Here is a 24,389-nt window from a genome sequence, read left to right as displayed (position 1 = left end):
GTTTATCGATGGTAGGTTTAAGTGGGTTATTTTGAGAATATGCAGGTCCTTCAATTTGTTTCATTATAAAAAGATATTGACATCTTCTGTATGTCCTCAAAAAATTTGTTTGTGAAGTAAATGTGAAGAAATGACTTTAGGCTAAGGTTCCAACTGAAATGCTTTGTTTATGAACTTGAGCAGCGCTTCTTTTATGGAAATAACTATTTGAGCCACGCCATGAGAAAACCAACATAGTGGCTTTGCCACCAGCATGGATCCAGACAAGCCTGCGCATCCGTGCAGTCTCAGGTCAGGATCCATGCTGTTTGCTAACAGTTTCTCTAATTCCAATAGGGTTTTAAAGCGAATAGCATGGATTCTGACCAGACTGCGCGGATGTGCAGGCTGGTCTGGATCCACGCTGGCCGCAAACGCACTATTTTGGTTTTCTCATGGCGCAGCTCATTTTGGAATTCTTCAGGGAAAACTGTGGAATATACATCATGTTTTTTATGAGGCAATTTATTCAGACAATTGAACAATTTTCCTATACTGTAATTTGATAAATCAGGGAATTAGCCTTTTTCCCCTCACATGAATCTGGATAGATTCATTATGTTTGTAACAGTAGAGAGGAGTAACCTTTAGTGTTTTCATTTTTTGGCGAATAAAAAAGGGGAGGTTACTCTTGTAGATCCACATTATTGGATTATTGTCTCTGTAAATCTGTTTTTAAAGCAAGAAAAACACAATAGAAAGCTTATAGTTACTACCATTGTGCAAATTTTACTGTGAAAATTCCTGAATTTGGGCTTCAGCTGGGTAGGATATTTGGCTGCGCAGCGCTGGGTTTCTGTCAATTTTATTGCGATAGTTCCGATATTGGGCTACAGCTGGGTTTCTGTCAGTTCCTGATCTTGGCCTGCAGTTGTTTTTGTGTCAATTTCATTGTATATAAACAGATCCTGGTATTTAGGCTGCAGCTGAAATTTCGTCAGTTTTATTGTGACAGTTCCTTGTATTGGGCTGCAGCTGCCTGTTTCTGACAATTTTATTTTGTCAGTTCCCAGTATTGGGCTGCATGCTCAGGCCTTGTCAATTCTATTTCTATATAATATTTCCTGATGCTCAACTGCTTCTGATTTCCTGATTTTGGGCTGCAGTTGGGTCTTCAGTGTCAATTTTATTTTTGACAGTTCCTGATATTGGACTGCAGCCAGGTCTTCTGTTTATTAGTCCCCTACTGGTTGAAAACCAGTTTCGGGGACTATAGGAATGCGCTTTTCCGTCATTCCGTCTTTCCGTCATTCCGTCTTTCCGTCATTCCGTCATTCTGTCATTCCGTCATTCCGTCCGTCCGCAATTTCGTGTCCGGTCCATAACTCTGTCATCCATGAAGGGATTTTAATATTACTTGGCACAAATGTTCCCCATGATGAGACGACGTGTCATGCGCAAAACCCGGACCCCTAGCTCAAAGGTCAAGGTCACAATTGGAGGTCAAAGGTCAACAGGGCTTTTTTCCTGTCCGGTCCACAACTCTCCCATCCTTGAAGGGATTTTAGTATTACTTGGCACAAATGTTCCCCATGATGAGATGATATGTCATGCGCAAATCCCGGACCCCTTGCTCAAAGGTCAAGGTCACAATTGGAGGTCAAAGGTCAACAGGGCTTTTTTCCTGTCCGGTCCATAACTCTCCCATCCATGAAGAGATTTTAATATTACTTGGCACAAATGTTCCCCATGAGGAGACGACGTGTCATGCGCAAAACCTGGACCCCTAGCTTAAAGGTCAAGGTCACAATTGGAGGTCAAAGGTCAACAAGGCTTTTTTCCTGTCCGGTCCATAACTCTCCCATCTATGAAGGCATTTTAATATTACTTGGTACAAATGTACCTCATAATAAGACGATGTGTCATGCACAACTTTCAGACCCCTAGCTCAAAGGTCAAGGTCACACTTAGCAGTCAAATGTTAACATAGCATGAACAGGGTCAGTTTCGTGTCCGGTCCATAACTCTGACATTCATTAAGGGATTTTAATATCACTTAGCACAAATGTTCCCCATGATGAGACGACGTGTCATGCGCAAATCCCGGACCCCTAGCTCAAAGGTCAAGGTCACAATTGGGGGTCAAAGGTCAACGAGTTTTTTTCCTGTCCCGTCCATAACTCTGCCATCCATGAAGGGATTTTAATATTACTTGGCACAAATGTTTCCCATGATGAGACGACGTGTCATGCGCAACACCCAGTACCCTAGCTTAAAGGTCAAGGTCACACTTTGAGATCAAAGGTCAAGAGGATTTTTTTCCTGCCCGGTCTATAACTTTGGCATGCAAAGCAGGATTTAGATATCAGTTGGCACAAATATTCCCCTGGATGAGACAACATGTCATGCGCAAGAACCAGGTCCCTAGGTCTAAGGTCAAGGTCATATTTAGAGGTCAAAGGTCAAATTCAAGAATGACTTTGTACGGAACATTTCTTCTTCATGCATGGAGGGATTTTGATGTAACTTGGACCAAATGTTCACCACCATGAGGCACCCTTGTTTTTAGAATTACGTCCCTTTGTTGTTACTATAAATAGATTTTATTGTAACTTTTTTATTACTGGCGGTAGAGAAAAATCGAGACCACTTTTCTGTGGTACAGCATGCATGTTACATCCAATTTTTAGGTGTATTTTGACCTATCTCTACCTGGTAAAGAGTTTCTTGTGGACTTATATTATTATTATTTTTTTTTTTTTTTTTTTTTTTTTTAAAGATTAATTTCCCTTTGTTGTTACTATAAATAACTTACATGATAACATTTTTATAATCAGCCAAAAAAATTCAATATGAAAACAACTGTGGGTTTTTATATATGCACATTTTAATCCAAGTGTGTTGTTATAACATATTGTATATGTAGTACAATATTGTTTATACATCATTGACAGATATCAGTTCATTATGTTATACTGCAGTAGAGAAAATTAGGTGCCTTCCAGTAGGGGACTTTGTATTGCATGGCAATACTTCATTCACTTGTTTTATTGAGAGAAAACCCTAAAATATGCCTGAAGCCAAGCCATCAATGGTTCCATAATTATATAATGTCTTTTACTAGACTGTTTACAAACTCATTGAAAATGGATATATCATGCAAAGTTAGTCAGAGCTCTTGCTTGATGTTTTAGTTGCAAAGGTCAAGGGCATGTGAAGCTAGAAACAGAAAATGATCATTGATTTGTAGCTAGAGCATGTTTTTTTTTCAGCTGATCCTATTTTAGATAAAGATCTAATGTATTTTTATTTACATTTAATAGTGTTTTTAGCTCACCTGTCACATAGTGACAAGGTGAGCTTTTGTGATCACCCTTCGTCCGTCGTCCGTCGTCTGTGCGTCCGTCAGTCCGTCCGTCCGTCCGTCCGTCCGTCCGTCAACAATTTCTTGTCTGCACGATAGTGGTTTCATTTATGATTTTATTTTAACCAGACTTGCACACAACTTGTATCACCATAAGATCTCGGTTCCTTTCTTGAACCGGCCAGATCCCATTATGGGTTCCAGAGTTATGGCCCCTGAAAGGGCCAAATTTAGCTATTTTGACCTTGTCTGCACAATAGCAGCTTTATTTATGATATGATTTTTACCAAACTTGCACACAACTTGTATCACCATAAGATCTTGGTTCCTTTCTTGAACTGGCCAGATTCCTTTATGGGTTCCAGAGTTATGGCCCCTGAAAGGGCCAAAATTAGCAATTTTGACCTTGTCTGCACAATAGCAGCTTTATTTATGATTTGATTTTTACCAAACTTGCACACAACTTGTATCACCATAAGATCTTGGTTCCTTTCTTAAACCGGCCAGATTCCATTATGGGTTCCAGAGTTATGGCCCCTGAAAGGGCCAGAATTAGCTTTTTTGACCTTGTCTGCACAATAGCAGCTTCATTTATGATTTGAATTTAATCAAACTTGCACAAAACTTGTGTCACCATAAGATCTTGGTTCCTTTTTTAAACCGGCCAGATCCCTTAATGGGTTCCAGAGTTATGGCCCCTGAAAGGTCCAAAATTGGCTATTTTGGCTTTTGCAGCCATATATTTACTTCATTTATGGTTTTATTTGATACAAACTTCCAAATATCTTCAACAACAATAGATCTTGAATTCCATGACAAATCAGATCCAATCATAGGTTCCAGAGTTATTTTATATCTGATTACCTCCCCTGATTGTAATCAAAATGGATTTATATCAGTAAGTACTTATAGGACTTATTTGAAATTTCATTATTGTCATAAGTTGGACTGAGCCAATCAGGGTAGATAACTATGGACTGATTTTATTTCAAATTACCTCCCTTTATTTCAAATTAAAATGGGTATTTCTCCTTAACTAATGAAGATACTGATCTGAAATTTCATTTATGTCAACAGATTTATTTGGCAGATCCTTATTTTGTTCACTTACAATAATTTGTTTTTTTTTATTACTTCCCTTTTACGTTACTATAAATAGCTTATTTTTAGTAACTTTTTTATTATTGGCCGTAGGGAAAAACCGAGACCACTTTTCTGTGGTACAACATGGATGGTACCTCCAATTTTTAGGTGTATTTTGACATATCTGTACCTTGTAAGCATTTTTTTTTCTTTTTGGTTAAATTTCTTCCCTTTGTTGTTCCTGTCCTTTGGACTTAGATATTTTTTCTGAGGACCTTCTTGTCCTCAAGTGCAATGATAACAGGTGAGCGATATAGGGCCATCATGGCCCTCTTGTTGTTATATATTTCAGATTTCGAGGAAACACCCAGCCTGCACATGCTGATGAGCTTGACCTTAAAACAGCAGACAACAATGGCCAGACATCTGTGAACACAATCACTGGTGGAGAATTAGATATACCAGGTACATAGTAGAATGTCAAGGGCTTTTCAGTGTCAAAGCATTTTTTTCTAGATGCAGGGTTTACTTACTTTGAAATTTACTTGAGACGATACCACTTCATGTTTTGCAGCAGGTCGCTGCTTGTGCAGGTAGATATTTGTAAGAGTTATTTTAACAGAAAGTTGTTTTGGAGGATGTATTCTGTACAAGTGGATATAGCCATGCGCTGGGTCTCTTGAGGCACACAAGTGCTAAGTGTTTCATACGGCCTAGTGTATTTAAAATCCGTAAGAGCTGAATACATCACAGGACTGGTGTCAATCACCCTTTCATTAGAGTCTGAGGTACAGGTTGGCATATTGCATCACAAAAGATTTAGGTGTAAGCAATTGTTTCTCGGAAACTTACTGACCAAATGCTTTCAATCACCTCACAAATCTTAGCTATCATGAGATGCATGACCTTATGGGACAGGTTTCATTAATTTTTGTAAAAATTATGCACCAATATTTTCAGCATGTTTCTCAGGAACCTGGGCCCGTATTTATCAATGTTTAGAGGCTGAAACTTAAACTTTAAAATTCTAAATTCTCTGTATGCTTTGGCATTGTAAAATATGCATGGATTGCAGATAGCTGTTCAGGAGTCTTCATTTCGCAACAAACAGTGGTGCAGCATGAATAAGTTATAAGCAAAATTATGAGAAATTGAATGTTTGCCATTCTTAAGTGTAAGACTGACTTTCAGATCAAACTAAAATGTAATGTTCATGAATATGGGACCATGTTTTTCAGGAACTGTTGAACCAAATAGTTTGGAAGTCTCTGGAGTCTGAGCATTTTGAAACTAATAAAATTTTTATGAAGTTTTGTTTGTAAACTAGGTATTGTTTTAACAGCACCTGTTAAAGAATGTTTTCTTACATTGCCAGTATAAACAAGCACAGGCTGTTATTATGTTTTATGTCAAATTCACTGGAATGATTAATCTTTTGCCTGCTGGCGGCAAGTGATTCTGCCTTTGCGACCACTGAATAGTCAATAAATTTTCAGCGAACACCCTGAATAGTAAGTAGTACTGCCTAAATTGAATAATGGACTAGATCATTTTAGAAATTAAGCATGGTAAAGGTTAACAGGGTGGCTTTCTTTTGCTTGATTTTCTGTTCCAAAAAGTCACGATTTTTCTTTTTATTTGCATCTAAGTGGAGTTAGTGAGTCGATACTCAACAGAGAATTTAGATTCGCTAGTCAGTAAGTGATCTTTTTGTCTTGCTTATTCACTGTGTCCAAATGTTACGTTGAGAATTTGGATTAGTAACTTATAACAAAAAAGAGCAGATTTATGGATTTTGGAGTAGTGAAGGAATCGCATACATGTTTCGTAGTATGTTATATAATTATCTATGAGAATATTTTTAGATATAAAAAAAGACAGATTTTCTTCGAAAAAATCTTTAAATTATATCTGCTCTTTTTGGTCCTTAGACGTTACTGCTGTTTCAAAGTTACAATTGGACACTGTTATTTGTTACAGTGTTTTATTGCTTGTAGAATGACCTTCTTTTTGTTGTAGCCGGTTTTGTTAAAACTTGTTGCATGCATTAAAGGACCTGTCTAAATACTGACAATTTGGATGATGCTTGTTTTTCTGAGACTTGATTGTTTAGATGTTGTGAACTATGCAAATACTGTGTAAAAATTAGATGTTTTTTTGCTTGGCTGAATCTGTGTATTCTTAATGTTGAGTTTTTTGTAAAGTTTAATATCTGAATAATTGCTTTTATTTAACCTGAAATTATACACCATGAGAATTCTTGATAAAAATTCAATTATTGTTAATAGATGAAAATCATACTTTACAGTCACTGTTGTAAACATATGGCTGCCCTAGATCTGTAGTAAATGGCAGAAATTTTAGCAATCTTAGACAGAATTTACAAGAAAACGGCAATCTATTTCTTGTGAACATTTCTTATCATAATATGAATCAGAAAGGATAACATGTCACCATATTAGTATTACTAATAAATTTTAGACATCAGATTACCTTAAACACTTTAATTTATGTGCACAATGTCATGCTGTATACCAAGATTTGTGTGTCAAAATACATCACAGTTATATCTATCTCTATATAGACAAGTACTCTGATGCTTATTATTATCATTTTACTTCAAAGTATAGGGAATTTTATTTGACCTGGCGGGGCGTGGTTTCGCTACGGTCCACTACATTTTTGTGCAGGGTATGTAGTACATGTAACCAACGTAGCGTTGAATTTTAGTCGTTGGTCACCGAAGATTACGGAATGAAACAATTATATTGCTCTACTTATTTTGCTCATTTGTTTTGAGATTACCATTATTTGCATATGTCAGAGATTAACTCCGCCCCGCCAGGTCAAATAAAATGGACTATACTGGGAAAGCACATATTTTCGATGGGTCAGAATTTCGCAAATTTGAAATATTGAGTATGTTTGCAATGTTTAATATTCGAGAAATTGTAAAAATGGTATCATACTTGAATTTGAATTATATTAATGGCTAATATACTTGAGGAGAAATTTTTACAAGATGTAGGGGCTCACGAATATAGCGAAAATCAAACCCTAAAAAATTTCTGCTTTTACAGAACGTGCTGTTTCTTGCAATGACTGTAAACCAAAATTGTTAAACTGTTTGAGCTGTGAAGCTCAGGCGAGCAGTCTTGGGTCATCGTGGCCTGGCTTGTTTGTAGAATATTCATATTTTATAGATGTGGTTGTCAGTTTCATTCAATTTTTAGCTCACCTGAGCACAAAGTGCTCAGGGTGAGGTATTGTGATCGCTCACCATCCGGCGTCCGTCCGTCCGTCCGTCTGTCCGTCCGTCCGTCCGTCCGTCGTCCGTCCACACTTTCCTTTAAACAACATCTCCTCCTAAACCAACAGGCCAATTTTGATGAAACTTCACAGGGATGTTCCTTGGATGGTCTTCTTTAAAAATTGTTCAAAGAATTGAATTCCATACAGAATTCTGGTTGCCATGGCAACCAAAAGGAAAAACTTTAAAAATCTTCTTCTCAAAAACCAGAAGCCCTAGAGCTTAGATATTTGGTGTGAAGCATTGCCTAGTGGACCTCTATCAATTTTGTTCAAATCATGACCCCAGGGTCAAAATTGACCCCGCCCCAGGGGTCACTTGATTTTACATAGGAAAATCTTAAAAAATCTTCTTCTCAAAAACCAGAAGCCCTAGAGCTTAGATATTTGACATGTAGCATTGCCTAGTGGACCTCTACTAAAATTGTTCAAATCATACCCCGGGGTCAAAACTGACCTCACCCCAGGGGTCACTTGATTTTACATAGGAAAATCTTCAAAAAATTTCTAAAAATAAACCAGAAGGCCTAGAGCTTAGATATTTGACATGTAGCATTGCCTAGTGGACCTCTACAAAATTTGTTCAAATCATGAACCCCGGGGTCAAAATTGACCCCGCCCCAGGCGTCACTTGATTTTACATAGGAAAATCTTCAAAAAATTTCTTAAAATAAACCAGAAGTCCTAGATCTTAGATATTTGACATGTAGCATTGCCTAGTAGACTTCTACAAAATTTGTTCAAATCATACCCCCGGGGTCAAATTGACCCCGCCTCATGGATTTACTTGATTGTACATAGAAAAATCTTCAAAATAAACCAGAAGGCCTAGAGCTTAGATATTTCATTTGTAGCATTGCCTAGTGGACCTCTACAAAATTTGTTCAAATCATGACCCCCGTGGTTAAAATTGACCCCACCCCAGGGGTCACTTGGTTTTATGTAGGAAAATCTTCAAAAAATTTCTAAAAATAAACCAGAAAGCATAGAGCTTAGATATTTCACTTGTAGCATGGCCTAGTGGACCTCTACAAATTTGTTCAAATCATGACCCCCGGGGTCAAAATTGCCCCCGCCCCAGGGGTCACTTGATTTTACATAGAAAAGTCTTCAAAAATTTTCTAAAAATAAACCAGAAGGCCTAGATCTTAGATATTTGACATGTAGCATTGCCTAATAGACTTCTACAAAATTTGTTCATATCATGACCTCCGGGGTCAAATTGACCCCACCCCATGGGGTTACATGTTTAGCTTTAGCGAAGAATATTTTTCAAGAAAGCAATTAAATTCAGGTGAGCGATATAGGGCCATCATGGCCCTCTTGTTTTTGGTAGCCTTACTTCATTTAAACCTTGATCACAGATAGATGGAAATATAAAGAAAGTGTAATGTTATTTAATTTTATTCATTTCTATGTCTAATATATTATTACACACGTCTGTTGTTGTTTTTCGTTTTGTGTGCAAAATTATACTTATTGTAGCAACAAAAACTTACTTATGAGTGGACTTTGGTTGCTCTACAATGGAATATTGTTCCTGTATGTCTACAAAATCACTGGATGGATTTACTTTAAACTCAAAAGCACTGTCTTCATCAACTACATATTGACAAGATTCAGATATCTTCTTAACTATTACATAATTATGTCCCTTTCTTTTTAGAACTTTAGGTTAAAGTTTTTGCTTTTTTTGCTCAGATTTGAAATAGTTTTTTCTCACTATCACCAACATCTTATATGATAGGGTCCACAACTCTTGCAACAATATTTTGTAAACTCTGGCCAACCATTTTGTTTTTGGGAAATGAGGGGGAAATTGTGTAGTAACAACTGAAATAGAGGAAAAGTCATGTTACCAATTGAAAAAAAATTTCATAAATATATTATACATATGGCAAAAGAAGGCTTAAAAGCACACTTTCTTGTGTTGTAAATGGTACATTTAACATAATTATATAGATCTTTAACTTAGAATTTTTGTTATGTGTAAAGAAAGGAGAAATTTGTTAAAAATAGGGGAAAATATTTCTTTAGGGAAGGGGAATGGGGCCAGATATCAGCCCAAAAGACCACAGATCTAGTTTGCTCCCCCTGTTTACGCTCTTTTTTTTCACTGTCTGTTTAGAGAAATCTTGTCTTTCTTAAATGGTAAATAGTCCTTGACATTAGCTTAAAGTAGTTCCAGCTGCAGTAGTTAAAATTATAGCTGGTTTGATATTACAGAAGTCTGTTTACAAATTTATAAGCAGTTGATGTCTCATCTTGATGGGTTTGTTTTTTTTTGGTGGTGACCTTTGAGACAGCAGTATAAGGAAGGCTTTATTAGTTTCTCACAGCTGGTGATTTTATCTGTAAATAAAGCATGCTTCCCCTTTGTCAGGAGGCATTATGTTACAAATATTCTATTGCCATGCAACACAGCAAAAGCTGATCATCCCACATAAATAGAAATCATTACATTTCCTGTTTTTGTAGTGCAAAAACTACAGGGAATGGATTATATGACATCCCACTTTTGATTTAATAGCACTGATGTTTCAATTTTAAACTGACACAGTGACATGGCAGAAGGCAAAAGGACATATGTCAGAACAACTCTGAAGTATACGGAAGTTAAGAAGTTAACACAAACAAGAAATATTCCGTAAACACATGACAAAAGCCAGAACAGATTAGTAAAAAAAAATAACACAAATTTAAAGAAGAACAATTAACACAGTATGATATGGCATAAGTCAAACAACACATTGTCAGGTGATATTGGTGACAATGAATAGCAAAGTGACATGAAGACTAAAGCAAGCATACGGCATCACAGGAAACAATTATAAGTCTAAATTACAGGGTAACATATATGACACAAATTGGAACATGTTCCTAACACATACATTACATTACACAAGTGAGAACAACAAAGTAAAATATGACATAATACAAGTCAAGACAGTATATTCAAACATGACATGACACAGTCAGAATAGCATAATAACACATTCTGTTCATGATGCTTGTCAGAAAAGCACAAAACACATTACACATTATCAGGACAGCATAGTGACACAAGGTACGACACAAGTAGGAACAACACACTAATACATGACATAACACAAACTAGAATAACACATTAATGCATTAAATGACAGGACATAAGTTAGTACTACACTGTTACACATCAGATAACATGACTCAGAAGAACACTTTAACACAGAAGAGAAATAGCACGTTAGTAAACACAAGACATGACATTGTTCAGAAAAACAAAGTAACACAAGACAGAAAGAAGAAAACAGTAAAAAAACAAGACATGACATAGATCTATAGAACACAGTAACACAAGACATGACATAGGTCAGTAGAACACAGTAACACAAGACATGACACAGGTCAGTAGAACACAGTAACACAAGTCATAACAAAGGTCAGTAGAACACAGTAACACAAGACATGACATAGGTCGGAAGAACAAAGTAACACAAGACATGACACAGGTCAGAATAACACAGTAACACAAGACATGACATAAGTCAGAAGAACACAGTAACACAAGACATGACATAGGTCAGAAGAACACAGGAACACAAGACATGACATTGGTCAGAAGAACAAAGTAACACAAGACATGACGTAGGTCAGAAGAACACAGTAACACAAAACATGATGGTGGTCAGAAGAACACAGTAATACAAGACATGACATAGGTCAGAAGAACACAGTAACACAAGACATGACATGTCAGAAGAACAAAGTAACACAAGACATGACACAGGTCAGAAGAACACAGTAACACAAGACATGACACAGGTCATAAGAACACAGTAAAACAAGACATTACACAGGTCAGGAGAACACAGTAACACAAGATATAACACAGGTCAGAAGAACACAGAAAACAAGACATGACATAGGTCAGAAGAACACAGTATTTCACAAGACATGACATAGGTCAGAAGAACACAGTAACACAAGACATGACATTGGTGAGAAGAACACAGTAACACAAGACATGACACAGGTCAGGAGAACACAGTAACACAAGATATAACACAGGTCAGAAGAACACAGAAAACAAGACATAACACAGGTCAGAAGAACACAGTATTTCACAAGACATGACATAGGTCAGAAGAACACAGTAACACAAGACATGACATTGGTGAGAAGAACACAGTAACACAAGACATGACACAGGTCAGGAGAACACAGTAACACAAGATATAACACAGGTCAGAAGAACACAGAAAACAAGACATGACACAGGTCAGAAGAACACAGTAACACAAGACATGACATAGGTGAGAAGGACATAGTAACACAAGACATGACAACATTGTAACACATTACACTTCAAAGTTCAACTGGGTACCACACACTGTTTAGACATGGCACAAGACATGTCAAAATAACACTGTAATACAAGACTTGAACATATATTCAAATACAACAGAGCAACAGCCTCTGCAGATACAAAACTACAGTGTGTTAAAATATTCTTATAGACAAAACCTATAGCAGGTGAAGAAATTTGCACATTCCACTGTAAATGTCATGTCAGAATTTCTTACAAAGCGAAAGTTTACTTGCCAAAATGGTTTAGCTTGAAGCTTGGCAAACGGTTACCCCAGGGGAGTTTACGAATGCAGTATCAAGTTTCAAAAGTCTGCGTCAGTCATCTACTGATTACCTTAGGGAGCTTTCTGCTGCAGTTCATTACATTTACTGGGATCAATACCATTTAAAGGAAAGTATTTGAAACTTTATAAGAGATGACAGGTCATGTGAACAGATATACAGAAATATATGTTGAAGTGTTGTCAGAAAAGGACAGACAGTGATATTTAAGGTAGACAGTTTGAACTGAAAAATAGGCAGACTAGTGTCAGTGTTTTGGCAGTTTTCCTTCAGTTGGACGACATCAATAGATGAGGGAATCCCTTAAAGCTGTCAGACATAAATTGAGGATTAAAGCTCAGTTTTGCTAAGCCTATTTGGCCAAATAATTGACAAAATTCAGAAGTTTTTGAGACCTGTAGAATGATTAGAATTGATAGTCACAAAAACTTGTTACAGATGTAATAGATCAAATTGTAGCTATTTGGTGATAGAGTAATTTTCACTGTAGATTTTTTTCTGGTCAGAAATTTGAACTTTGCATGCGTGCATGATTCCTATGCTGTATATTGTGCATGTATTGTGTATTTTCAGATAAACATCACAAAAAGACTCTTAGGGAGAAAATATGGGGCTCAAGACCTGAAGGTAAAATCATACCATAAAGTTATGAAAATAGAAATGTAATATGTACATTATAACCAAGAGTCTAGTTTTTGTACCAAGAAATAAACGTAATGTAATTAGTTACAATTACGTCAGTCTGTAATTCTCTCTCTCGTACTTTAGTTGTCAATGATTGGATGAAATGAATTTTTAATTTTACTAGAAAACTATTTTAAGAAAATAGTAACCTATTTGTTGCTGTAATTATTACTGTAACAAAGACATGAGTCTGGCCTGTTGGTTGATTCAAGTCTGAGGTGTAGCTGTTTTGGTGTACTTTAAGGTTTGTCTTTAAGGACGTATGCTAGAATTTGGTGCGAAAATTTTCCCAATAACAGAATTTCTTCAAACTTTGGATACTGAAGGACAATCATCTAAGAAACAAAAATATGCAATGAAAATCATAGGTCACTGGTATCGAAAAAGAGTTATCTGCCCTTGAAAACCGCATTTCCCCAAAAAATGGCGTTTTCAAGGGCAGATAACTCTTTTTCGATACCGGTGACCTATGATTTTTATTGCATATTTTTGTTTCTTAGATGATTGTCCTTCAATATCCAAAGTTTAAAGAAATTCTGTTATTGGGAAAATTCTCGCCCATCTCATATACAGGGAATTCTAGCGTACGCCTTTAAAAAAGTTTTTCCCAAAAATTTAGAAGTCAGTTGCATATCATAGTTATTGTAAATAAAGATAAAAACAAAGTGTGATTCAGTAAGTTCCTATCAGTATATAAATACATACTTTATTAATTTCCAATATTTAGCAATAATATTTCAGTCATTAGATATTGATTCAAATATAGAAAATCCTCATATTTAACTTAATAGCTAAATACAGTTGACACTCAATATCTCGAACTTGCTTATCTCAGAATCAGGTTATCTGGAAGACATGACTGTGTCGCACCAGGTGCCCAAAATATCATTTTAAGTCGTATTTTGGTTATCTTGTAAAGCACTCAATTCCTTTGAATTTGAGATATAGAGTTTCAACTGTATATGAAACCGCCTCGATAGCCTAGTGGTAGAGCACGTGCTTCAAGTACAGGAGGTTGTGAGTTCGATCCCTCGGCAGTACTAGTGTCATACCAAAAATGTGAAAAATGGTACCAGCTAGCTCCCTTGCTTGGTGCTCAGCATTAAAAGGGAAACTGGCCTCTTTTCTCATTACCCTTGTGGCGATGGATTCCTTCAGGAATGAGGTGTTGAGAGTGATTAATATTAGCTGTAGAACTACCTTCATAATCGACCTAAAGTTATGTATGAAATAACTGTATATGAACTGACTACATGTATGTAGAGCTTCTGTCACAGTTAAATGTCATTTAAGTAACAGTCATTTGTTTACAAAAAAAACTTCCAGTGTTATGTATGATATACTGTGTTTACTTGTACATGTGTAGTATTTTAAACCTAACAAGACATACTGTTAATCGTATTTATTCGATGTTTACGTAAAAACTTTTAGGTAATTCTTCATACTTTCAAAATTGAATTTATTTATTTGTTTGGGTTTTACGGTGCACCAACACAGTATAGGTTATTATGGCACCAAACAGGACTACAAATCATTTACATCGAAATAAAAACATGAGGTATGGAATCAAAATTTGCATACCTGCTGGAATCACAGAGTTACAGCAAAACCAAGTGTTAAGACCCTATTAGTCGCCTCGTACGATCATGCCAGGGTAAGGCAGTTGTTCTAATTCTTTTCATACACAGATCATCCCAGAAACCACAAAATTGAAAATTGAAAGTTGAGCATGATATATCTTTAAGAATATACTATTTTGGTCTATAAAGTTATGCAGAAAAGCTCTCTATTTCATAAGTTGTACAGTAAATGTGATGTTTATTTTCCGAAATTTTTTGGGTAATCTGCAGTCTTACTGCTTTAACATTGCATTTAAGTAGAAGATAATTGAATAACATGAAACAGTGTCTGCGAATTATGATATTTTTATCATATATTGGGCTTAATGGCAGATCTTAAATCAAGAAAATTGATATTTTCTGTTATTTAAATCCTGTTTGACTTGCAAAACAATATAAGACCGAGTCTGGTTGTCTACTGTAGCGCTACTACTTGTCTTGCGTTATAATAAATTGACAGATATTCAATAGTAGGAGATTTACATAATACAGGAAAACCCGTTTATAAATGTCAATGTAAAGTGGAGAGGGAAAGTTTGCTGAAATATGAGGTTTCATATTCTTGTGGAGAGGGAAAGTTTGCTGAAATATGAGGTTTCATATTCTTGTGGAGATGGAAAGTTTGCTGAAATATGAAGTTTCATATTCTTGTGGAGAGGGAAAGTTTGCTGAAATATGAAGTTTCATATTCTTGTGGAGAGGGAAAGTTTGCTGAAATATGAGGTTTCATATTCTCGTGGAGAGGGAGAGTTTGCTGAAATATGAGGTATCATATTCTCGTGGAGAGGGAGAGTTTGCTGAAATATGAGGTTTAATATTCTTGTGGAGAGGGAGAGTTTGCTGAAATATGAGGTTTCATATTCTTGTGGAGAGGGAAAGTTTGCTGAAATATGAGGTTTCATATTCTTGTGGAGAGGGAAAGTTTGCTGAAATATGAAGTTTCATATTCTTGTGGAGAGGGAAAGTTTGCTGAAATATGAGGTTTCATATTCTTGTGGAGAGGGAAAGTATGCTGAAATATGAAGTCCCTCTCCAAAGTTTGCCGAAATATGAAGTTTCATATTCTTGTGGAGAGGGAAAGTTTGCTGAAATATGAAGTTTCATATTCTTGTGGAGAGAGAAAGTATGCTGAAATATGAAGTCCCTCTCCAAAGTTTGCTGAAATATGAAGTTTCATATTCTTGTGGAGAGGGAAAGTTTGCTGAAATATGAAGTTTCATATTCTTGTGGAGAGGGAAAGTTTGCTGAAATATGAAGTTTCATATTCTTGTGGAGAGGGAAAGTTTGCTGAAATATGAAGTTTCATATTATTATTATTATTATTATTATTATTATACCACACTTATATAGCACTCTTTTCATACAAAATATATACGTTCAAAAGTGCTTTACAAAAACATAAAGAACACATACATACATACACATACATGTAAATAAATTGGTAAAAGATCAAAAGGAATAGTTACTTAAAACAAGATCATCCATAAATTATGTTCAACGTTAAATACATTACAAGAGCAATCCCTTTCTCAACACGAAACAAACCTGTCATGGTTTTTTGGGAGGGCATTCCAAAGCTTTGGAGCTGCATGCTTGAAACTTTTGTCACCATACTTTACTGTTCGACTCCCCGATACAACCAATTAAAGACACTGGGCCATTTGCCGCCATTAAGTGTCTTACAAGGCTTGTACATGTCCAGCATATCGACAGTGTACTTGTACATATTTGTTCTTGTTAGTCTGCTAGTTTATTTTTCCAAATCATAGAATGATTAATTATGTCCCTCCACCCCCATGGGGAGAGACATATTTGTTTTGCCCTGTTTGTCTGTCTGTCACACTTATTTCTTCATTTCCGATCAGTAACTACCTAGAACCTTCAAACTTCTTAGGGTGATAGGGCTTACAATGTAGATGACCCCTATTGTGAGCTAAACTTTTCGAAGAAAAAGTAGAGCTATTGCACTCACCCTGGCGCCGCCATTGCCATCGGTTAAAGTTTTTGATAAAGTCAAATATCAAAGCATTTGCCATGAAACTTAAAATAGTTACTTACTATCAGAGTCTGCACCAGGAGAAACAATACCCATAACTCTAATTTGAATTTTAACAGAGTTATGCCCATTTTTAACTTAGAAATTAAATTTTTTAGAACTAAATTAAATCTGCCATTCTGTTTTATGTAAAATTGTCATGAAAACAAAACTGCTGCCTGATTCTGATCAGATGTTGAAATGTTCTTAACTTTCTCATTTTTAAACCGAATTTTGAAAATTCTTACATATTTCTTAAATAGTTTTAAAAGGCCTCGCAGATATTATCAATATATGAACAAGGTTTCTTTGCCCATTAAAGATACCATTAAATGTCAGTTATGACATTTTGCCTAAAATATGGTGATTTTAGAAAATTAAAGAGTTTGCTATAGCAGCATTTTCTCTGTGAATTAGCCATTTTATAGAGTAAAAGATTCCTGGCATTGATATAGATCTGTTGTCACATTGTTCATTCTCCTGTCACTCCAGTTGATTGGACAAAGATATAAAACAACAACAATGAATTTCTTCCTTGCAAGGAGGAACCCATCTTCTGCTTCCAAATATATCAACTTAAAAATTCTGACTAATTGCAGCATAGAGAATTTTGAAATTGAAAGCTAATATAATTGTTTCCTGTAAGATTAAAAGGAATAACAGAAAATAAATACAAATTCTAAAGAAAAAGATATTTTTTGAAGGATGTCATATTGTAAATTTAAGAAAGAAATATTTTTGACAGAATATTATGATGTATGCATTTAAAGACCAGTTTGTTGTTCAGATGTAACACTTTTTTATTGTAGAAGTTCAACAGTGCTATTAGTGTTAAAACAAATTTTCATGTTTTTAGCCCACCATCATCAGATGGTGGGCTATTAAAATCACTCTGCGTCCGTGGTCCGTCCGTCCGTCATTCCGTCCGTCCGTCCGTCCGTCCGTCCGTCCGTTAACAATTTCTCGTTATCGCATCTCCTCAGAAACTACTGGGGGGATTTTGACCAAACTTTGTCAGAATGATGTATTGGTACCCTAGTTGTGTCCCCCTGAAAATCAGACTGGTTCAACAATTTATGAGTGAGTTATGGCCCTTTGTTTATTTCTATAATTTATATAGATTTATATAGGGAAAAACTTTGAAAACCTTCTTGTCCAAAACCACAGAGCCTAGGGCTTTGATATTTGGTATGAAGCATCATCTAGTGGTCCTCTACCAAGATGATTCAAATTATTTCTCTGGGGTCAAATATGGCCCTGCCCTGGGGGTCACATGGTTTATATAGACTTATATAGGGAAAAACTTTGAATAACCTCTTGTCCAAAACCACAGGGCCTAGGGCTTTGATATTTTGTATGTGACATCATCTAGTGGTCTTCAACTAAGATTATTCAAATTATACCCCTAGGGTCAAATATGGCCCCGCCCTGGGGGTCATATGGTTTACATAGACTTATATAGGGAAAAACTTTGAAAATCTTCTTGTCCAAACCACAAAGCCTAGGGCTTTGATACTTGTAATGTAGCATCATCTAGTGGTTCTCTACCAAGTTTTTTCAAATTATCCTCCTAGGGTTAAATATGGCCCCGCCCCGGGGGTCACATGGTTCATATAGACTTATATAGGGAAAAGCTTTTAAAATGTTCTTGTCAGTAACTACAACATTCAAACTTGGACCACATGTATATTTTTGAGTGGCAAGATGAACCTTGACATGAGTTGACCTTGATTTTGACCTAGTGACCTACTTTCACATTTCTGTAGCTACAGCCTTCAAATTTGGACCACATGCATAATTTTGTGCACTGGAAAAAACTTTGACCTTTATTTTGACCTAGTGACCTACTTTCACATTTTTGAAGGTACAGGCATCAAATTTGGACCATATGCATAGTTTCATGTTTCAAAATGAAATTTGACATTGATTTTGACCTAGTGACCTACTTTCACATTTCTCAAGCTACAGCCTTCAAATTTGGACTACATGCATAGTTTTGTGTACCGAAAAAAACTTTGACCTTGACATTGACCTAGTGACCTACTTTCACATTTTTGAAGGTACAGGCTTCAAATTTGGACCACATGCATAGTTTTGTATTCTGAAATAAAATTTGACCTTGATTTTGACCTAGTGACCTACTTTTACATTTCTCAAGCTACAGCCTTCAAATTTGGACCACTTGCATAGTTTTGTGTACTGAAATGACCTTTGACCTTTACATTGACCTAGTGACCTACTTTCACATTTTTAAGGTACAGGCTTCAAATTTGGACCACATGCATAGTTTTGTATACCGAAATAAAATTTGACCTTGATTTTGACCTAGTGACCTACTTTTACATTTCTCAAGCTACAGCCTTCAAATTTGGACCACATGCATAGTTTTGTGTACCGAAACAAACTTTGACCTTTACATTGACCTAGTGACCTACTTTCACATTTTTGAAGGTACAGGCTCAAATTTGGACCACATGCATAGTTTTTTATTCCGAAGTAAAATTTGACCTGGATTTTGACCTAGTGACCTACTTTTACATTTCTCAAGCTACAGCCTTCAAATTTGAACCACTTGCATAGTTTTGTGTACCGAAATGAACTTTGACCTTAAGATTGACCTAGTGACCTACTTTCACATTTCTGTAGCTACAGGCTTCAAATTTAGGACCACATGCATAGTTTTGTGTACCGAAACAAACTTTGACCTTGACATTGACCTAGTGACCTACATTCACATTTTTGAAGGTACAGGCTTCAAATTTGGACCACATGCATAGATTTGTGTTGTGTACGGAAATGAAATTTGACCTTGAGCTAGTCAATAAGTCTTGAAATTTGGAACACTCAAAAATGGCACATTGGTGGGCGCCAAGATCACTCTGTGATCTCTTGTTTTTTTTCTAATTTTTGACCATTGGATTTATGATTCTTCACATTCTTTGAATGTCGGATTGTACATGAAAAAGTCATAAGACTATACTGTCATTACAATTGAATCATGCAGGGGATTGCCTTATCACTATTTTAAATGCCGTAAATAACTATGTTGTGGCCTCTTTAATAGGGGGGAAAATAGTGTTTGATAATGAACGACCACTGGTTTAAGTTCAACAATGATATAGTACATAATTGACAGTATAAACAACTTCAGTGTTTTAAACAGCATTTTTTTACATACATGTAATAGATGATCTGGATTTTATTTTCTTTACAGGAATTGGTAAGCTGACTAATTTTTGATCTGATATCTTGTATATATATATATATATATATATATATATATATATATATATACACACACACACACACACACACACACACACACACTGATTGAATGGCTTGCCAGTCAGTAGTCAAAACTATTGCCCTTCAAAGCTTGGACAATGTGGTGGCAAGCTGTTCAGTGTTTTATTACATGTCATCAGAAGTAAAAGTCAAAAATCAAAACTATTGCCCCTCAGACACTGGGTAATAGTTTTGACTGTTGACCAGCATGCTATTAAATAAGTGTTTTATTCATGACATCAGAAATAAATTTTCATAGTTTTGACTTAATAGCCCAGTAAAATTTAGTGTTTAGATACGGATTAGTCAATAGCATGAACTATGGACCTGCAGTTTATACAAGGAGTCATGTCATAAAAGTAAATATTAAACTTATGAGTATTTTAGATATAAGGTGACTTGTGAAATGCAAACTTTAAACATAGATTAAGAACATATTAGTGATTCCAAAGATTTATGTTCAAATTTAGATGTAAGCAGTGTGTCATAGTTTAATTTAGCTCATATGAATGCTGTATGAATGGCAGAGATGTAGCTGTCATGAAATTGATAAAAGAAAGCTAATCTGTTTTACTTTAAATGAGGCTTGATCAAATTTAAATCTTCATCTTTCAACAAAAATTTAAATCCCCTTGCCTATGCATCAAGATGACACCCAAACCTCTAAACAGAACTTCAGAATCGTATTTGAGAAGAAGAAAAAATGTGTGTATTAAGATTGAAGAGATTTAACACGTCTTCACTCTGAATAATAATTGTCACTAATCAAGTTGAAGATTTTTCATGAGGAAACTTCTTCTTTAGCAGATTAAATTTCTCATGGAATCTCAGAGTGCTGCTTCCCTGAATTCCCCCCAAACCTCTCCATTTTGCTACTTCCCGGAACCCGCCCCCCCCCACCCCCCCCACCACCACCACAAACTACCCTAATGATTGAAATCCGTTCTAAAAAGAAAGATATAATGTAATATACCATGGTTCTACACTATTATATCATGTCTTAAAACTTCCTGAATTGCACTGTGTACATAATTGATAGTCCCATTTTATTACCCAATATTCATAAAATGTAAGTTAACACTGATGTACATGTACTTTATTACATGACTCAGTTCACATATCAGTAGCGGGGCAATAGTTTTCTATATTCTTGATGTCCTCCAATATGGGGCAGATAGGTTTGACTATGACCAGGAAGCCATTCAGTGAGTGTATATTATTATATTTTCCAGTAGATTTAGTGCCTGGCTCGGCTGTCTGGTCCATTATGCACTTAAAATTTTTAATGTTTGTAAACAATGAAAAAAAAGTTTGGTTGTATAACATGTAATGATTTAATCACCTATCTTGTATCAAAAATCTTGTATGTATAAGATAATATCCTTAAGATAATACTATTTAATCTTCTGTATGTATGGTATACAAGATAAATGTTCCTTAATCAACTTTAGCTGAGATAATTGGTTTTGGAGGATAATTATCTGGCTGCTTCAGTGCAAAACTGTTCTATCTGTTACTTTATGTTTATGCAGTCGAAACAGTTTTATTCCGAGGGTAGGACTTTAATTTTAGGTATGATTCAAGGAAGTTCAGTATATGTGCTAAAGTTGCATAAAATTGATAGGAGTAAACATTATAAACATTAGCCGCTTTTGGAAAATATGTTGATGTTTTTTTAGAATATGGGTTGAAAATAATGTTAATGTAATTTGGTCAAAATAGTGGTTGGAGACATGTTGTTTTTGCCAAATAGGAGTTCAAGACTTGTTGTTTTTTGCCAAATTAGGGTTCAAGACATGTTGTTTTTTGCTAAATAAGGGTTCAAGACATATTGTTTTTTTGCTAAATAAGGGTTCAAGACATGTTGTTTTTTGCTAAATAAGGGTTCAAGACATGTTGTTTTTTGCTGAATAAGACTTGGTACAAGACATGTTGTTTTTTGCTAAATAAGGGTTCAAGACATATTGTTTTTTGCTAAATAAGGGTTCAAGACATGTTGTTTTTTGCTAAATAAGGGTTCAAGACATATTGTTTTTTGCTAAATAAGGGTTCAAGACATGTTGTTTTTTGCTAAATAAGGGTTCAAGACATGTTGTTTTTTGCTAAATAAGGGTTCAAGACATGTTGTTTTTTGCTAAATAAGGGTTCAAGACATATTGTTTTTTGCTAAATAAGGGTTCAAGACATGTTGTTTTTTGCTAAATAAGGGTTCAAGACATATTGTTTTTTGCTAAATAAGGGTTCAAGACATGTTGTTTTTTGCTGAATAAGACTTGGTTCAAGACATGTTGTTTTTTGCTAAATAAGGGTTCAAGACATATTGTTTTTTGCTAAATAAGGGTTCAAGACATGTTGTTTTTTGCTAAATAAGGGTTCAAGACATGTTGTTTTTTGCTAAATAAGGGTTCAAGACATGTTGTTTTTTGCTAAATAAGGGTTCAAGACATGTTGTTTTTTGCTAAATAAGGGTTCAAGACATATTGTTTTTTGCTAAATAAGGGTTCAAGACATATTGTTTTTTGCTGAATAAGACTTGGTTCAAGACATGTTGTTTTTTGCTAAATAAGGGTTCAAGACATGTTGTTTTTTTGCCAAAGAAGGGTTCAAAATGTGCCATTTTTTGCCAATTAATGATTTCAGACACATAATGTTTTTTTGTCTGATAGGCATTGGAGACATGTTATATTTTGTCAGATAGGAGATTTTGTTCAATAATCTGGGGATAATGATTACTTTGGATATTTTGAGCAAGAGACATATAATCAGGACTAGAGCGGAGTTGGGATTTACTTCCGAAAAGGGTAATTATGTTTTATGTAGCAGAAGGTATTTTTAGGAAAGAAAAGAAAACTCAAATAAGGATTTATAGCAGTTTGGCCTTTACGGAAGCTAATTAGTACGCATCCTGTCTGGCAAAAATAATTTTGACTTGCTGAAAGAGCACATCTTATATTAAATTTTTAGCTATTAATAATTAAATTAGAAAGATTTTTTAAAAGTTTTTCAGACACAAAATATTGCAGCTTTAGATTATACTGTATTTCAAACAAATAAAGGTGTGCAAACAAAACCCACATTTGTTATTGCTCTTTGATGTACATGTATAAGGGTTTAAAGTCAGATACATTTACACTTTCGCGATTCTAATGGTAATGGAGGTCCTCATGGTAGTATAAAGGTAGTATTTTCTTTCCACCAAAGGTATAAGGCTGCAGTTTTGGCATGTTCTTTTATCTTTACAGATGTTCTTCCATCCTTGTACTACACATGATCTTCCCACTCACAATTCATTGAACTTCCTTGTTTCACTCTTATCCCCACATCTTTATTAATTTAAAAGTAAATATAGGGGCCTTCATGACTGAATTGTTGAGGGTCACTGATTTAAATCACTTAATACTGTGGGTTCAAAACCTCGCTTGAGGTTTAGAATTCTTTCATGTGAAGAAGCCATCCAGCTAGCTTACAGAAGGTCAGGGGTTCTAACCAGGTGCCTGCCAGTGATGAAGTAATGCCCAGAGGGGCACTTCGGGGTCTTCCTCCGGTATCAAAAGCTAGAGATTCACAATGAGTGTGTTCGATTCGTCAAGCGGGAGTGCACTAGTGTTACACTCGCGCATGCGCAGTTTACTGTCAGATAGAACAGGCTTGAGTCAGGTCAGTTGAGCGTAAATGTGATTTTTTAAATCAAAAGGACGCACCTACTTTAATTCAATAAATTTGCATTGTTTCTCAACACCAGCTTCAATACAAATATTAAACTTTATTTACAATCGGTATAGTTTGTGCTCAATGCTAATCTTTCGCATTCCGCTGCTATGCCGCCTTTTTGGATTACATCATATGCACATTTGCTTGACTTCACTCCCCATTGCGGGAGGAGCATGTTCTTGACCTGTGACTTCGACACTAGCATTGCACTACTCGCGTTCGATTGGCATTAGTGTGAAAAATCCGCTCGACTCTACCCGAATCGAACACACCCAATATGACTTATAATGTTTGTGTGACATTAAACACACCCTTTCCAAACCCGAGCCCACAAAAGAAAGAAAAGTCATCTCCAGAATATTAAATTTTAATATCATAACATACAGTGTTTATCAGTTAATAAACAATGCCCTTCAGTAGTTGTGATGAGGTTAAAGGTTTAAGTACATACTATTCTTAAATAAAACTGATGATTCAAAATATGATATGCTGACAAAGTTAGAAGTGTTTAAGTATAATAATTAAATTGTATTTTCTAAATTTTCTTTGGACACATTGAATACATTCGTTTGGTTTATTAAGTTAAGTAACCTGAAAAGCACAAAACAAGATACCAGGTTTGAAAATAACAACAATGCTGTACACAATGCACTATTAAACTTGAGTGCATATATTATATACAGTTGAA

The 24,389-nt window shown here is 35.5% G+C and overlaps 1 protein-coding gene across 5 annotated transcripts in view; it reads left to right on the top strand.

The window, feature by feature from the left end:
* Window positions 1–24,389, top strand: part of LOC128551888 (oxidation resistance protein 1-like) — a 65,952-nt gene that overhangs the window by 17,699 nt on the left and 23,864 nt on the right. For 2 of the 5 annotated variants that reach the window (XM_053532829.1, XM_053532828.1), the window contains exons 3-5: window positions 4,779–4,891; window positions 6,076–6,123; window positions 12,941–12,994. In XM_053532829.1, coding sequence (XP_053388804.1) covers window positions 4,779–4,891; window positions 6,076–6,123; window positions 12,941–12,994 — 215 coding nt within the window. The remainder of the gene's footprint in view (window positions 1–4,778; window positions 4,892–6,075; window positions 6,124–12,940; window positions 12,995–24,389) is intronic. The other 3 variants (XM_053532830.1, XM_053532831.1, XM_053532832.1) reach the window with 3 other exon arrangements.

This window comes from Mercenaria mercenaria, unplaced genomic scaffold (genome assembly GCF_021730395.1).
Source record: "Mercenaria mercenaria strain notata unplaced genomic scaffold, MADL_Memer_1 contig_1807, whole genome shotgun sequence".
NCBI lineage: Eukaryota > Metazoa > Mollusca > Bivalvia > Venerida > Veneridae > Mercenaria > Mercenaria mercenaria.
The sequence above is the reverse complement of the archived record's forward strand: the minus strand, read 5'-3'. Positions and strand labels throughout refer to the sequence as shown.